Genomic DNA, 16,851 nt, shown 5'->3' with positions numbered 1-16,851 from the left:
ACTCATAAAAAAAATGTACCAGCAAGAAATGTCCCTTGAGATTTTTTTCTCAGATGAGTAACTATATAAATGTAAGCATTGTGAGTGATCGCCTCAGGACTATCTGGTTTGGAGTCTAATTTTCTGTGTGTATGTCTTTTCTTTCTCTAGGGCTTTACTGTGGTTGTGAGCTCAGTTCTGAATCTAGAAATACAACCCTATGACCTCAGTATTGATATCTATAGCCGCTACATCTACTGGACTTGTGAGGCCACCAACGTCATTACTGTCACCAGATTAGATGGGAGATCAATTGGAGTAGTGCTGAAAGGCGAGCAAGACAGACCTCGAGCCATTGTGGTAAACCCAGAGAAAGGGTATGTTACTGAAGTACCTACCATTCAGACATCTTGGCCTCTGAGACCCTCATCAGCCTTCCTTTTCAGTCCTTAGTTATTTACCTTTAAGTGTCCTGTGTTTCAGTGAGGAACTTAACATTTTCATCTACCTGCCCCCTGTATTTTCTTACTTTCTCTGATTTTACTACCTATAATTTTCTTTTTTTAGTCACTATTGCTTTAATTCTAATTTCTACCCATACTTCTAGGACCATTTGAACTGCAACATCATCCATTAAATTTTTCTTGATCTACCCAATCTCCAGCCATGTGATTTTTCTCCTCTGCCAAATGTCCAGCACTCTGTTATATTTGTGCCTCTTTAGTCATACCTGATCCTTTCTAAATGACGTACAACTTTTGTTTTCATTTTTATATTTCCTACTAGAATGTAGATTCCTTTATGCCAAGAACTAATGTGTGTTCTTTCATTTAATACAGAGCTTTGCATTTAATAAATAATATGTTTTTGCATCTGAATGAACGATAAGGAATTCAGCAGGGAAAGTAGCTTAACTTCAAAAGAGTTACAGGAAAAAGTATATAAATATAAGAAATGAGTCTTATGACCTATTTTTAGTTATGAAATGGACTAATTAGGGAAGGAATTTTAAATTGTGTGCACAGGTCTTTGGTTAATGCTTTTTATTTTATAGTATTTCAAAAGGTAGGTGTGCCTCTAATACTTTGTTTTGTTAATACATGAAAATTAACTCCCTCAGAAATTCTGTGTACCCTTTGTTACTGTTACTGAAAGGAATAAAAGTATCTCATGGCCTTTTAAAAAATATTCTGAAACATTTCAAAATAAGATTTTAAAAATTTAACCTTTTTTTGTTTTAATCAGTAAGAATTTTCTCATTTTGTATGGTTTCTTATTTTGGTACACTTATTGTTTCCTCCCTTCTCTTCAGGTATATGTATTTTACCAATCTTCAGGAAAGGTCTCCGAAAATTGAACGAGCTGCTTTGGATGGAACAGAACGGGAGGTTCTCTTTTTCAGTGGCTTAAGTAAACCGATTGCGTTGGCCCTTGATAGCAGATTGGGCAAGCTCTTCTGGGCTGATTCAGATCTCCGGCGAATTGAAAGCAGTGATCTCTCAGGTACCCAAGAAATATGTTTTCTTATTTTGATTGTAGTTATTGAGATGATTCATCAATGGTATTTGTATTTTTCTTCTATTGTATTATTTTTGTATACATTTTCTTTATAGTTTTATTTTCCAAAAGTAGTCAGCATCAAGATGGTTGGGAAGCACTTTTTTCTTCGACCATCAACACGATTACTCCTTCTGTTATCTAATAATTTGCCAATATTTTTCATTTGGGCTCTGTAAGTAATATATTTCTAATGAATCTCTTCTCCTTTCCTAATTCTTCTGCTCTAGTTTATGTTCTCATCATCTTTGTCCTGAATTTTAACCTATGATTCATCGCCTCCCTGATGCCTCCCACTGAAAGTTTATACACTATTCCTAGATGAATTTTCTGAAGCATGGTTTCTAATCATGTCACTACTGTACTAAAAATGTCTTCAGGGTAGTCTCATAGCATGAAGAAAAAGAAGTCTACATTTAAGTTGGTATTCACCTTTCACAAGCTCATCAGCACACTCTAATAATCTTAACATTCCTGGTGTTTTGTGGCTAAATCAAATCATTTGTTGGTTTTCAGATGTACTTTTACTTTCTCATTTCTTTGCAGTCCTCTGTCTACAATCATAGTTACTTCTCCCAACAAATATTTTGTGTGGCCTTACTAGTGATCATGAAAATGAAATTAAAATAATACTCTATTTATGTCTATCAGAGTGGCAAAAATATGTTAAAGTTGATTATACTGAACATTAGCGAGACTAGCAGAGAATGGCATGCTGTCATGCACTTTGGTAGAAGTGGAAATTGGTAGAACCTTTATGGAGGATAATTTGCCAATACATTTCCCTTTTAGATTGCTGCTTACAGAAATGCTGACCCAACTGTACAAGGGTATTTGATAAGCATTATTTGTAATAGCCTGTTACAGAGAAATGCATTCTATTGTATCAAGTGTGTGGAATATTATAGTCATTCCAGCAAATGAGGTAGATCTGTGTGCACTGAGGTGGAAGAATGGTTTTTAAAAATTAAGTTGTTTAGCCCTGACCGGCTTGGTTCGGGTTAGAGCGTTGGTCTGCGGACCAAAGTGTCGCAGGTTCGCTTCTGGTCAAGGGCACATACCTTGGTTGAGGTTCTGTTCCTGGCTCTGGTACGGGTCGAGGGTAGGGGTCAGTCGATGTGTTTCTCACACTGATGTTTCTCTCTCTCTGTCTCTCTGTCTCTCTCTCTTTATCTCTCTCTCTCCCTCTCCTTCTCTTCCTTCCCCTCTATCTGAAGATAAATGGAAAAATATCCTCGGGTGAAGATTGAAAAATAAATAAATAAAAATTGTTTATTTAAATCTGATTTTGTTTAAAATTTAATAATATATATAGTATATTTATTGGCAAATTATCCTCAAAAAATATTTATACTGCCCTGGCTGGTTTGGCTCAGCAGTTAGAGCATCAGCCCATGGACCAGAGAAACCCAGGTTCGGTTCCCACTAAGGGCATGTACCTCAGTTGTAGTTCGTCCCTGGTCCCTGTTGGGGTCATGTGGGTGGCAACTAGTTGATGTGTCTCTCTCACACTGATGTTTCTCTCTTTCTCTCTCTTCCTCCCTCTCTCCCTCCTGTTCTATCTCAAGATAAATGCAAAAATGTCCTCAGATGAGGATAAAAAAAAAAATTTATATACATATACATATATTATATACACACACACACTATATAGATATAAAGTCAAGAAATATGGGTATATATGTTTGTATATTTCTTGAGAAATACACAAATAAATATACCTTGAGAAAGATCTAAAAGATTAATATACTAATGTGTTGAGTATTTATTTCTGTATTATTTGAATTTTTATATGTTTGAATACATTTGTAATTCTTTTTTAAAACTAAAAAAATATTCTGTTTTTTTAGGTTCAAATGCTTTTGTTTCATTTACTTTGTCTGATTTTAAAAGTCATGCACACACTTTGGCTTGTGTGTGCATATTTACCTAGCCTGAAATATTCTTTTTCTCGTCTGATCACTTTATCTCTTATATCACCTTTAATTTGTATAATTGTTCTTTATATCAATGTTTTAATTCTTATTCGCATTGAAGAGATTTCCCCCCACTTTTCTCTGGTTCTCATTTATGATGCTCATTTTTGTTATGAGTAACACATGTTCATTACAGTTTTTAAAATATAAAAAAGAAAAATATCCATAACATTATTATTATTTAACCCGAGTGATTTAACTTTTTTTTTCCTATGTGTTTTTTTCCCCACCCTTAATTGCTAAATGGTTCCAGCATGGAGAAAGCACACAGTTCCTGCCACTCAGTTTTGTCAGTTGTTAGTCTTCAGCCATATTTATTTTTGAACCTCGCTTCCTCCTCCTCTCCCTTGAAATAAAACATTGGAGAGAATTTTGAAGCCATTGTGTTCTCTCCCCAAATTTGTTCTGAATAAAGAATTTCTAGAAATCAGCAATAGAAAAATGAGCAAAGACTATGAGTAAGCCATTCAGAGAAGAAACATAAAGGACCAATAAATTACCCTCCATATCAAATGGGGAAATGCAAATTTTATTAATAATGAAATATACTTCTAAAATATTGGACTGGTAATAATTTAGAAGTCTGACAATACCAAATGACAATTCTCATTATACTTCTGGTGGGGATTTTAAATTGATGTAATCACTTTGGTGAGCAATTTGGATATATCTGTTCAAATTGAATCTGTGTATACCAGATTACATAGCAATTCCACTACTGTGTTTAGGCCATGGAGATGTGTTCAGATGTGTGACATTATCTGAAGTTCTTTTCTTTTGGATAACTCAGGTTTTTTGTTTGGTCATTGGTGGTGGTGGTTTGTTTTTCCTGTAGGGAATCCTTCTGGTCTTCTCCGGGAGGAATTAAAGCTGGATGCTAGTGTTTTTGGAGTCTAGTGGGAGAAGGGTGTTGGGGAGAGCCTCACCAATTATGAAGTACACTTTCAAGTAATTCCCCAGTTACATCCTATGTATGGCACTGCCTCTCTGTCTTTGCCTGGTATATGAAAGCTTCGTTTAACCTCTTTAGGGAGTTTATCTTCAATCTTCTGCTAGAGGGGAGAGGAGACCCAGAAGCTGCCTTACTTCTTGTGCATATTTTCAGTTAGTACTCTTTTAGCCTCAGTTGCATAACTTCTCCTTTTGCTCCATCCGAAAATACCTGGTGATTCTAGTTTGTAAGCTAACTGATTTTGCTGTTGGCTTCACTAACTGCAGGCATTTAGCTTTCTCTGGGCTACTGTGTTATTATCTCTGATTTATCTATTCTCTGGCTTATAAATTTTATGTCACTCTGCTCCTCTGTCCTGTTTGTCTTTATGGGTTTATACCTTAAATTTTCACCACCATGTTAATAGATTTTTAGGAGGGAGCATAAGTAAACTTGTATTTAAACCACCATCAATCTGAATATTGACTTAGGCAGCACCTTTTCACCCGGACTATCTTGCCTCTCTTCTGGAACTTGCCCTGATATTTTCAAAGTATAAGCTAATGGCTTTTTGATTGCACTTAGGAACCATGAAAATATTCTATAGATATGTGAAAGACTATTGGGAGGAAGAGAAAAGGAACGAATGTATTTTTTCTTTTTAAAGTGGTGGGGAGTGGGGGCACAGATTTCAACACACTGTGAAAGAACTCTCTTACAGTGCAGCAACAGATTAGGTTGCTTCTTCAGTGTCCAGATACTCTGTGTCTGTCATGTAGAAATAATTCTTACTTTGAGCTGAGGGTTGAACCAGGCAGATCTTGACTAAGTCATGTTTTTTGTGTCCTGAGTGGGGTGAGGGTGAAGTTCTCCACAGGTGCCGCAGGTGTGCTCAGTGAGAGGCGCAGGCCAGGCGCCCTGGGCTCACCACTGCCGCCCCATCCCGAGAGGTACCGACTGATCTGTTTTTATATGTTAGAGCTTTTCACAGAATTTAATTTGAAAAATGGACTCAGCTTTTAAAAACATTGACAACTGCTCTGAGTTTTTTTCTACATTTCTGTGAATTAGAATATTTACTAGGTATTGGGCACATACTTGCTCTTGACTGTACTTAAATGTCTAGTGTATTGCCTGTTTTCTGGTACATATATGGCTTTTCTTCCAAAAATGATTCTGAAGTTTTGTGGTAGAGAGTTTATATTTTCCTTTTCAGAACTTTTAGAATCTGATGTTTTTTCAATAAATAAGTGTTAAATATATGACTTGACCCACGTGAATTATTTCTGGTGAATGTTCTTTCCAAGGTGCCAACCGGATAGTATTGGAAGACTCGAATATCTTGCAGCCTGTGGGACTAACTGTGTTTGAAAATTGGCTCTATTGGATTGATAAGCAGCAGCAAATGATTGAAAAAATTGATATGACAGGTCGAGAGGGTAGAACCAAAGTCCAGGCTCGAATAGCCCAACTTAGTGACATTCATGCTGTAAAGGAGCTGAACCTTCAGGAATATAGTAAGTGCTGATGGTGTACTGCTAATTGTTGGATTTGTGTTTGTTGTAAGAAGTTAAGATAAAATTAAGATATTCTTTTGTGTCTTTTACTGCTTTATCTTGAAGATTTTCATATACTTTTATTTAGTTTTGCCATTTCTTTAACTCCATGCTTTTATTTTTATTTTTTATTTTTTTATCCTCACCCAAGGACACTTTTTCATTCTTTGTTCAGATAGAGCAGGAGGGAGAGAGAGAGAGAGAAACATCGATGTGAAAGGGACACATCGAGTGGCTGCCACCCGCACGACCAACCAGGGCCGGGGACAAACTGCAACCGAGGTACATGCCCTTAGTGGGAACCGAACCCGGGTCTCTCTGGACCGCAGGCCGACGCTCTAACCGCTGAGCCAAACCGGCCAGGGCTAACTCCATGCTTTTAAAGCCTTTTTATTAAACTCACCTGGGAGCTTTTTCAGATTAAACATCTTTTCCTCATAAAACAGGAATGGGGAAAGCAAGGATCTTGCTCATTTTCAGAAATGTCCTCAGGTACAGCAAAGGCTCTGCTTGTCATGCCCTCTCTCCTTCAGCCCCTGTGAGAATGCTGATATAAAGCATGTATTTCTTTTGTTCCCTGTACACCCCATAGTTCGAACAAAAGCAAAAATTACATTTGTGTAATGATGAATATAGTTATCATGGAATAACTTTATTCTTGAGCAAAAGCAAAACAAATAAAAATTAGTGTGTAAACTTAGAGAATTCTGTGCTTTAATAAGTGCTTGGTTTTTTTCCCCTCTTGATAAAGTTTTCAATTTTCAACTTGGAAAAGGAGCCATAAATATTCTTTGTATCTTATTGAAAACCTTTGAAAATGTCTGATCATCTTGGCCTACTTTTTTATTAATAGGTGTCTGTAATCAGAAGTACCCTCATAGCAATAACTACTGTAGGTCTTACATGGTTGTACCAGGAATGTTAATGTTAAATAGAAGACTAAAGAGAGAATTATTGAAACCCCCTTTCAGCACAATGCTTTTCAATCAAATCAGAATATGAAAGGAGAGTGGAGGAATGAGATCATTTCTTGTCTGACTCTTCATTATGTTGTCACTGTTTATGAACTTAGAAGTTAAGTTTAGAAGTATTTAAGAATTAGAAAGTTAGAATTGTTGCCATTCTATGTTACGATATCTAACTCGTGCTGAACATTTAATAGGAATAAATAATAATGACAGTACCTAAGTTATTTATTCAGTTGATACAAGATCTTTATTGAGGCTTTCAGAATTTCCTGAGGGGTGGGAACTATATTTAAATATAGTTTTATATCTGGAAAAACATTAAAAATTTTTTCCTAATAACATTAATTAAAGAGAATAAGATTTCTGTTTATCAAAAGTATCATGGAATTAGTTCTGGCCAGTTTGGCTTAGCAGTGAGAGAGTTGGACCAAGGGCCAAAGGGTCTTGGGTTTGATTCCTAGTCAAGGGCACAAACCTCGGTTGCAGGTTAGATTCCCTGCCCCAGTCAGGGTCGTGTAGGAGGCAACCAATCGATGTGTTCACTCATACTGATGTTTCTCTCTCTTCCTCACTCCCTTCTGCTCTGAGAATCAATGGAAACATCCCACGGTGAGGATTAACCCCCCCCCAAAAAAGGTGTCATGGAATTAAAGGTTGAGAAATATTACCATATAGTTTGTGTATCCTAATCGAATGACTGATACCTGATTTCGGACATTGATGTCATATAACATAGCTGCTCATTGGTGGAAGTAGCTGACTCCCTCAGTTTCATCAGCACACACCAAAGTAGGACTGATGTGTTAGTGAAGAGTTAGGTAACAAATGGGTGTCTACGTCAGATGTTGGTATTCTGTGGTGACGGATGTTGAGTTGCTTTAACAAAGCTAAGTAGAAAATTCATAGCACTGATTTCATTAAATACAGCCTGTGAGACAGACTTTGAATAGTTGCCAGATAGTGTATTTAACCCAAATATGAGGAAATGAAATATTTTTAACATTGCAGATTATTATTATTATTTTTTTATCCTCACCCGAGGATACTTTTCCATTTTTTGTACAGATAGAGTGGGAGGGAGAGAGAGGAAGAGAGAGAGAGAGAGAAACATCGACGTGAAGGGATACATCGAGTGGCTGCCACCCGCACGACCAACCAGGGCCGGGGACAAACTGCAACCGAAGTACGTGCCCTTAGCGGAAACCGAACCCAGGTCTCTCCGGACCGCAGGCCAACGCTCTAACCGCTGAGCCAAACTGGCCAGGGCAAGATTATTTTTTTTAATTGATTATAGAGAGGGAAGGGAGAGGGAGGAAGAGAGAGAGAAACATCTCTCGGCTACCTCCTGTACACCCCCTACTGGGAATCGAACCATACCCCTGGTATGTACCCTGATGGAATCAAACCCATCTTTTGGTGCATGGGATGACAACCAAATGAACCACACTGTCCAGGGTGTATTGCAGGTTATCCTTTGCATTTGACCAAGCAAGTAACTTTTATTGTTTCTGATCCATGTGAACTTAAGCTTTTTCTTATAACAACTCTAATTTTCAGTGAATTCTTTATTAAAATATACTTTCTGAGTAAAGTCATCTTATCTTTTAGAAAGGTAGAATTTCTAATTTAAAATCTCTAGTTTAGAAGAGTTTTTGTATATTAAATAGAACAGTATCCGGGTCTCAGCATTCTCCCTATAAATTTTTTTAGTTTCAATAATCAGCTTTTGTTATTCGCAAAATTAACATGAGCTGTATCATTACCTTGCTTAAAATACTTTAAAATATTTTTATATAAATATGTAAAAGATAGTGTTTTGTGTTTTTCAAGTATTGTCCTCATTTTCTTGTAGATTGTGTAGGGATGAAGAAAGGAATTATGTGCGTGGAAATAAAGTCCAAGATGATTTTACATTTGGTTTCCTTGGGAATCAATAAATGATTGATTTTTTTTTTTTACTGGGCTGTCCTCCCTTTCTTCCTTTCTTTCTTCGCAGGACAGCACCCTTGTGCTCAGGATAATGGTGGCTGTTCACATATTTGTCTTGTAAAAGGAGATGGTACTACAAGGTGCTCTTGCCCCATGCACTTGGTTCTGCTTCAAGATGAGCTGTCATGTGGAGGTAAATATGTTATCGTTTTCCTGTATGGGTCTAAATGACAATTAACATGTTCCATAACTTAAGTTAATTCAACTGAAGGAGAAAAACAGTTCTCTGCAGTCACAGAAATTTAAAAATAATCTGATTTCTAATGATAGGAAAATTATTAGGTAACTGAGTTTATATAGTTATTAAACATTATGATCATAAGCTGATGTAAAAATGTAGCCCAAAAAATCAGCGTTTTCTACTATAACAGGTACATAAAATACATTTTCTGTGAACAAAGATTGAAAGGGCTTATATACTCAAAATAAATTTTAAAAAATCATTGAGAAGATGGTATTGTAAGATTATTTTATTCTAACTTTCCTAAGTTTTAAAAAAACAAATAATATGTATTGGGTAGCAACCATGAGGCATTCTACTTATATTGTAAGAGATTTGAAGATCAGCTATATATTGGCGTGTATCAGTATTTTTCTTTGTTACTTCTCTGATTGGAAGAGATGGATTACAAATTTGATCTGTTATAAAGTGTTTTGTATATGTTTATTATTAAATGAGCTTCACTCAGGTGTATATACCTCTGTGACAATTATTTTGTTTTTGTCACTCCCCTCCCCCTTGTTCATTGAAGAACCCCCAACATGTTCTCCTCAGCAGTTTACTTGTTTCACGGGAGAAATTGACTGTATCCCTGTGGCTTGGCGGTGCGATGGGTTTACTGAGTGTGAAGACCACAGTGATGAGCTCAATTGTCCTGTATGCTCAGAGTCCCAGTTCCAGTGTGCCAGTGGGCAGTGTATTGATGGTGCCCTCAGATGCAATGGAGATGCAAACTGCCAGGATAAATCAGATGAGAAGAACTGTGAAGGTATCTAAAGATTTTAAGACTTGGTTATATAGTCCTTTTCCCATTAAGTTGTTTGCAGTTCAGAGTGGAGTGTTGCTTTGGCTCAGTGGTAGATTTGGGGTTTTCAAGATTTTATTATAATGTCTAAACATAGTAACATGTTCTAAATTGTTGTTTTAATTCACTTAGTATGCATAAGGTTTATACACATGAATAAGATTAGCAGAGGAATAAGGCCAAAAGAACGTCAGTATGTAAAAATAGTACTTTTTCCCAGTGAACTCTGAATTAGTGAATTTTTCTTTCATTGTAAAATAATTTTATTACTTTTTTTTCCCCACTAACCATTAACATGATATAAAACAAACAAAATTTTTGGAATTCTATAGTGTCTAAAAATGCATGTAGAATTAATTCTTAACAAAATTATTAGTGAATGATTAAATTTAACGTGAAGAACAAAATAGGAAATTTCCTGCTGTATTACCTTTTCCTTCTACCAACGAAAATCTGAGAGTAATTTTTAAGCTATATCTAGAAGTCTAATTTGTTTTCATTTGCACCCACAAAGTACTTTTTGACTTGCTTAGTATTTGGCTTTACCCTATAGTAAAAATAAGAAAACTATTTGCCTTTTTCCCCAGTGCTTTGTTTAATTGATCAATTCCGCTGTGCCAATGGTCAGTGCATTGGAAAACATAAGAAATGTGATCATAATGTGGACTGCAGTGACAAATCAGACGAAGTGGATTGTTGTAAGTAGGACTGAAACCTGTGTGTTTCTCTTAAGGGAGAATTTTTAAAATACGTTTTTTTTTATATGTGAGGTTCACTTATAATCACTGTTTCCTTATTAAGAAATACATATTAATGGTAAACTAGGAATTGTTTATGTTCTGCTTTTAATTCCTTAAAAGAGCAGTTTTGTTATGCACAAAAATCTTCACGGAAACTTTTAGTAAAGCATCAGAAAAGAAGAAATATTGTTTTGCCACAACTAAAGTTAAGAAATGTGATCATAAAGTTAAGAAATTCTGAAACAATTTACAGGCATACCATGGACATATTGCGGGTTCGGTTCCAGGCCACTGCAATAAAACGAATATTGCAATAAAGCAAGTCAAACTAATTTTTTAGTCTACTATGCATATAAAAGTTTGTTTATACTATAATGTAGCCTGTTAAATGTGCAATAGCATCATGTCTTTAAAAGCAATGTACATACCTTAATTTAAAAAATAGTTTATTGGCGGGATATACAAACGGCCAAGAGACATGAAAAAATGCTCAATGTCACTAATCATCAGAGAGATGCAAATTGAAACGATTGTGAGGTATCACCTCACACCTGTCAGAATGGCTGCCATCAACAAATCATCAAACAAGTGCTGGCGAGGCTGTGGAGAAAAGGGGACTCGGGTACACTGCTGGAGGGAATGCAGACTGGTGGAGCCACTATGGAAAACAGTATGGTGTTTCCTCAAAAAATTAAAAATGAAACTGCCATTTGATCTAGTGATGCCACTCCTAGGAATATATCCTAAGAAGCTTGAAACACCAGTCAGAAAAAAATATACGTACCCCTATGTTCATAGCAGCACTATTTACAGTTGGTAAGATCTGGAAACAGCCCAAGTGTCTATCAATAGATGAGTGGATAAAAACGCTGTGGTACATGTACACAATGGAACACTATGCAGCAGGGTTGCTACAAACCTTCAGTTTGTAAAAAAACACCAAGTCTGTGAAGCACGGTAAAGTGAAGAATGCTAAAACGAGGTAGGATTGCAGATATGTGGAACTCAATCAGCGGTCTAAACTTGAGTTTCTGAACATTAGTCCATGTTTAACATCTCCAGTTTTTTTCTTGACATGATTCCACCAGTCTCTCAGTGACTTTAAGAGCTTCCTTGACCTGCCCAGCTCAGTTGGTTAGAGTGTCGTCCATATACACCAAGGTTGTGGGTTTGACCCCCCGGTCAGGGCACATATAAAAATCAACCAGTGAGTGCATAAATAAGTGGAACAAAAAAATCAATGTTTCTCTCGCTCTCTCTTTCAAATCAATTAAAAAAAAAAAAAAAGTGCCCTGGCCAGTGTGGCTCAGTTGGTTGGGCATCGTCCCATTCACTCAGGAAGTTGCCAGTTTGATTCCTGGTCAAGGGCATATTCCCAGGTTATGGGCTTGATCTTGGTAGGGGCTGTGCAGGAGGCAGCTGATCAGTGTTGTGTTTTCATATCATTGTTTCCCTCCCTCCCTCCCTTTCCCTTCCTCTCCTCTCTAAAAATCAATAAAAAACTGTATTTAAAAAAAGAGTTTAAAAAAAAGAGCTTCCTTAAAATGCATCCTAGGCAGTATTCCAGATATTGCAGAGTCAACGAACAACTTAAGTAAAGGACTGGCATGGCTGCGTAATTGTGAAGGCTGTAAAGCAGATGGGGGAGGTGGTAAGATGGTAAGCAGGGAAATCTGTTAGACTGGTTGCGTTCAAACTTTTTTGACCAAATCAAAAGGATGCAAAGACACGGGTGTGCACTAAACAAATATGTCATACAACAGTATTTATCCATACTAGGTAGGTATTTTCTGTTTTAAAATGCTAGTTTCAACCCACTAAATTGTTTTCACCATCTAATAACTTAAAGCCTATTACTTTTTTTTAGGATTTAAATTTTATTATTTTCCTTAAAACAGCACACTTGGCCCTGGCCGGTTTGGCTCAGCGGTTGGAGCATCGGCCTGCGGTCCCGAGAGACCCGGGTTCGGTTCCCGCTAGGGGCATGTACCTCGGTTGCAGTTTGTCCCTGGCCCTGGTTGGGTTGTGTGGGTGGCAACCACTCGATGTGTCCCTTTCATGTCGATGTTTCTCTCTCTCTCTCTCCCTCCCACTCTATCTGAACAAAATATAAAAAAAAAAAAAACACAAAAAACAGCACACTTATAACTTATACTATGTTTAACATATTTTGAGTGTCCAAAAATGGATCACTGGCATTAAACATCCATGCTTAGTGCTTAAAAGTCAACTGCCTATAATTAAAATGCTTAGGAGACCATTGTAGTTCAGGCAGAAGATGATGAAGATCTAAATCATGAGGAGCAGCGGTGGTAGAAACATAGCTTTCAGAGTTGTTTTGGAAATAAAATAAAAAGGGCTTGATGCCCTGGCTGGTTTTGTGCTCAGTGGTTAGAGCATCAGCCTGCAGTCCAGAGAGATCCAGGTTCAGTTCCCACCACATACCTCGGTTGGGGTCATGTGTGTGGCAACCACTCAATGTGTCTCTCTCACATTGATGTTTATCTCTCTCTCTCTCTCTCTCTCTCCTGCTCTGTCTGAAGATAAATGCAAAAATGTCCTCTGGTAAGGATTTTTTAAAAAAGGACTTGGTAACCATTGAGATATAGTTGATAAGTTTAAGTTGACACACAGATACCTCATTGAATGACTGGAGTCACTAACTGGAATATATAGCAGGGACTGAAAAGTGAAGTGCCATTGATGTAGGTTTATTTATTACTTTATTTTTGTTTTTAATTTAATTTAAATGCCTTTAATTTGCCAAGAGTGCCTCATTTATGTATGGTCTGCTTTACCCCTGGCATCTAGGAAACATTACCAATGCTGGAGACAGTGTGTTCCGTTCGAACATGTTGCATTAAAGTCGCCCATGGGCTGTCCCGCTAAAGCTGTTCTGAAAGTTGTTGACCATATGGATCTGTAGCTCAAGAGAGATTTGGGCCCTTCCATTTATTAATGATAATTAAAGCAGAGGCAGTGAATGAAATCTCCTAGTGAGAGTTAAGTAGAGGAGGAAAATAGCGGGGGAGGGGGATAGACAGAACTCTGGGAACCACCTGTACTTAGGAGGCAGGCAGAAGAGAAGGAAGCCAGCAAGAGGAAGTAGAATAGTCAGATATAGGATAGGGGAACTAAGAGAGTGGTATCTTGAAAGGATATTGATCAGACTTTTTTTTTTTTTTTTTTATCCTCACCCAAGGACATTTTTCCATTTTTTTGTTCAGACAGTGTGGGAGGGGGAGAGAGAGAAACATCAACGTGAAAGGGACACATCAAGTGGCTGCCATCCGCATGACCAACCAGGGCTGGGGACAAACTGCAACCGAGGTACGTGCCTAAACCCGGGAACTCTCTGGACTGCAGGCCGACTCTAATCGCTGAACCAAACCGGCCAGTGCTTAATCAGACATTTTTGAGGAAGACAAGAGCCAGTAGTATTGAAAGTATAGAGAGACCAGAGAGATGAAAGGTTCATTGAATATGGCAAATAGGAGAGTGTTGACCTTTGGCACACTACTTTCAGTGTGTTGTTGAGGATAGAAGCCCAATTTCAGTGAGTCAGGATGTGACCCGGAGAATAAGAATAGTGAGTGTAAACTTTTCTTCTTGAAGCATGACATTAGAAAGGAATGTCAGGGCACTAAAGGGGTAAGAAAGATGAGGTGGTTGCTCACAGGACCGAGGAGAATCTGTGCCTCTGAGACCATACATGAAATATGTAACTGGCAGCTCCTGCGTATTGTGTAACTTAGTGATGTTATTTTCTCTCATTTATTGTATCCGTCAGAGGTTGAGTTTAGTTGTTATATGGATGGGAAATTTGAGGTAAGATGAAGCAGAGCAAAGGTTTTTAGAAAATTTTTTAAATGTGTTTTCATTGATTTTTTTTTTTTTTTTAAGAGAGGAAGGGAGAGAGAGAGAAAGAAACATTGATGTGAGAGAGAAACATCGATCGGCTGCCTCCTGCATGCCCCTCACTGTGAATTGAGCCCGCAACCCGGGCATGTCCCCTGCCCGGGAATCAAACCAGGACCTCTCAGTCCATGGGACAACACTCAATCCACTGAGCCACACTGGCCAGGCAGAACAGAGGTCTTTAAAGGATCTGTAGTTGTAAGTTATAATCTGACTATTCAGAAGGGATGAATTTTCCTTCTAAATTAAAGAGTAATGCTCTAAATTGGATAAGCCCTTCTGTTCTTTTTCTCTACCTCTAATATTGATGCCCTGTGCTTCTGCAGCATCATACCTCAGGGATCCCATGAAGGTGGGTGCCATGGGCAGGATCTTCCTACATGCTCTGGCTTTCTTTCTGAGTCCTCAAGTACTCAAGTATCAGAGGCCTGTTCCTTGCTCTCAGGCAACTAGACTCACCCTGAAAGCAGCAGCTTATTGAGCCTGAGAGCTAATGCCCATCTTTAGCCTCTGATTTCCTTTCGCCAGGCCTAAATGTCACTTCTCAAATCTAAAATCAAGCTCAGGGTTGCTTTGGCTTTCCCATTCCAAGTAAAACATGTAATGACTTTTCTAGGTTCATCCCTCTGACTCTAAAATTTATTCTGAGATTCCAAAATAAATTTGTTGATTTTTATGATACACAGAATGAAGTAGGATAGATTTTATATATTTTTTTTAACTTCTTGATGGAGTTTAACTATAATTAATTTAACATTTTTAAGTCATTTACAGTGTTTCCCAATGTATTATTTCTGTTTTCACTTAAGGATAGTTCCTTTGATTCCTAGTGATAACATTTACCCATAATCCATGGGGCGTCATGTATGTATTCATAAAAAAGAAAACTGTTTATAAGTTGTCTGCATTAACTTCACACTCTGCTCGCGAGCCCTTTTCTTGAGTACTACTTTGATTCTGCAGTTGTTTTTCATTATATACCTGTACTGCCTTCCCATTTCAGATCCAACTGAGGAGCCAGCACCACAGGCCACCAATACAGTTGGTTCAGTTATTGGAGTAATTGTCACTATTTTCGTGTCTGGAACCATATACTTTATTTGCCAGAGAATGTTGTGTCCACGTATGAAGGGAGATGGAGAAACCATGACTAATGACTATGTAGTTCATGGACCAGCTTCTGTGCCCCTTGGTTATGTGCCACACCCAAGCTCTTTGTCAGGATCTCTTCCAGGTGAGTTAAGACTAATCCATTGAGAACCAAGTCTTGGGTCCTAGCAAGAAACTCAAGTTTCCATAATTGAAACAGGATACTGTGCAGAGTCTCATTCAAACTAGACCATTTTGGATTTTAAAACTATAAGAACAGATGTTCTCTTTTACTTTCAGCACCTTCTCTCTACACAAAAGACCTGAGGTATGGTTGGTAGAAATGACTAAAAGATATAAAGAATATACATATGCGCTTTGGCCGGTTTGTTTTTTTTCTTTCAGGTTTATTTTATTTTATTTTATTTCTTTAGGCATATAAATTCTTTGGTTTATTTCCTCCCACCCCCCCAACCCCCTTCTCTTTGAGGTTTGTCAGTCTAGCAACCAATTTGTTCTTCTTAATCCCTTCACCTTTTTCACCCATTCCCCCAACCCTCCTCCCATCAGGCAACCAACAAAATGTTCTCTATATCTATGAAAATGTTTCTCTTCTGCCTGTTCATTTTGTTTGTAGATTCCATTGTCGATAGATATGTATTCATTGCCATTTTGTTTGTTCATATATTTTATCTTTTTCTTGAAAAAGACTCTTCAACATTTCATATAATAACGGTTTGGTGGTGATGAACTCCTTTAACTTTTTCTTGTCTGGGAAACTCTTTATATGGCCATCGATTCTAAATGACAGGTTTGCAGGATAGAGTAGTCTTGGTTGTAGGTTCTTGCTTTTCATCACTCTAAATATTTCTTACCAGTCCCTTCTGGCCTGCAAAGTTTCTGTTGAGAAATCAGCTGACAGTCTTGTGGGAACTCCCTTGTAAGTGACTAACTGCTTTTCTCTTGCTGCTTTTAAGATTCTCTCTTTGTCTTGAGCCTTTTGCATTTTGATGATGATGTGTCTTGGTGTGGGCCTCTTGAGGGTCATCTTGTTTGGGACTCTCTGTGCTTCCTGGACTTGTATGTCTGTTTCCTTAACCAATTTAGGAAAGTTTTCTGCCAT

The 16,851-nt window shown here is 37.6% G+C and overlaps 1 protein-coding gene across 1 annotated transcript in view; it reads left to right on the top strand.

The window, feature by feature from the left end:
- LRP6 (LDL receptor related protein 6) overlaps window positions 1-16,851 on the top strand; it is an 87,495-nt gene that overhangs the window by 59,700 nt on the left and 10,944 nt on the right. The window contains exons 12-18 of the mRNA XM_036252216.1: window positions 151-356; window positions 1,292-1,482; window positions 5,751-5,960; window positions 8,964-9,089; window positions 9,709-9,945; window positions 10,569-10,679; window positions 15,643-15,873. Coding sequence (XP_036108109.1) covers window positions 151-356; window positions 1,292-1,482; window positions 5,751-5,960; window positions 8,964-9,089; window positions 9,709-9,945; window positions 10,569-10,679; window positions 15,643-15,873 — 1,312 coding nt within the window. The remainder of the gene's footprint in view (window positions 1-150; window positions 357-1,291; window positions 1,483-5,750; window positions 5,961-8,963; window positions 9,090-9,708; window positions 9,946-10,568; window positions 10,680-15,642; window positions 15,874-16,851) is intronic.

This window comes from Molossus molossus, unplaced genomic scaffold (genome assembly GCF_014108415.1).
Source record: "Molossus molossus isolate mMolMol1 unplaced genomic scaffold, mMolMol1.p scaffold_m16_p_10, whole genome shotgun sequence".
Lineage (NCBI taxonomy): Eukaryota > Metazoa > Chordata > Mammalia > Chiroptera > Molossidae > Molossus > Molossus molossus.
Note: the sequence above shows the minus strand (reverse complement) of the source record. Positions and strands in the feature narration are given on the sequence as shown.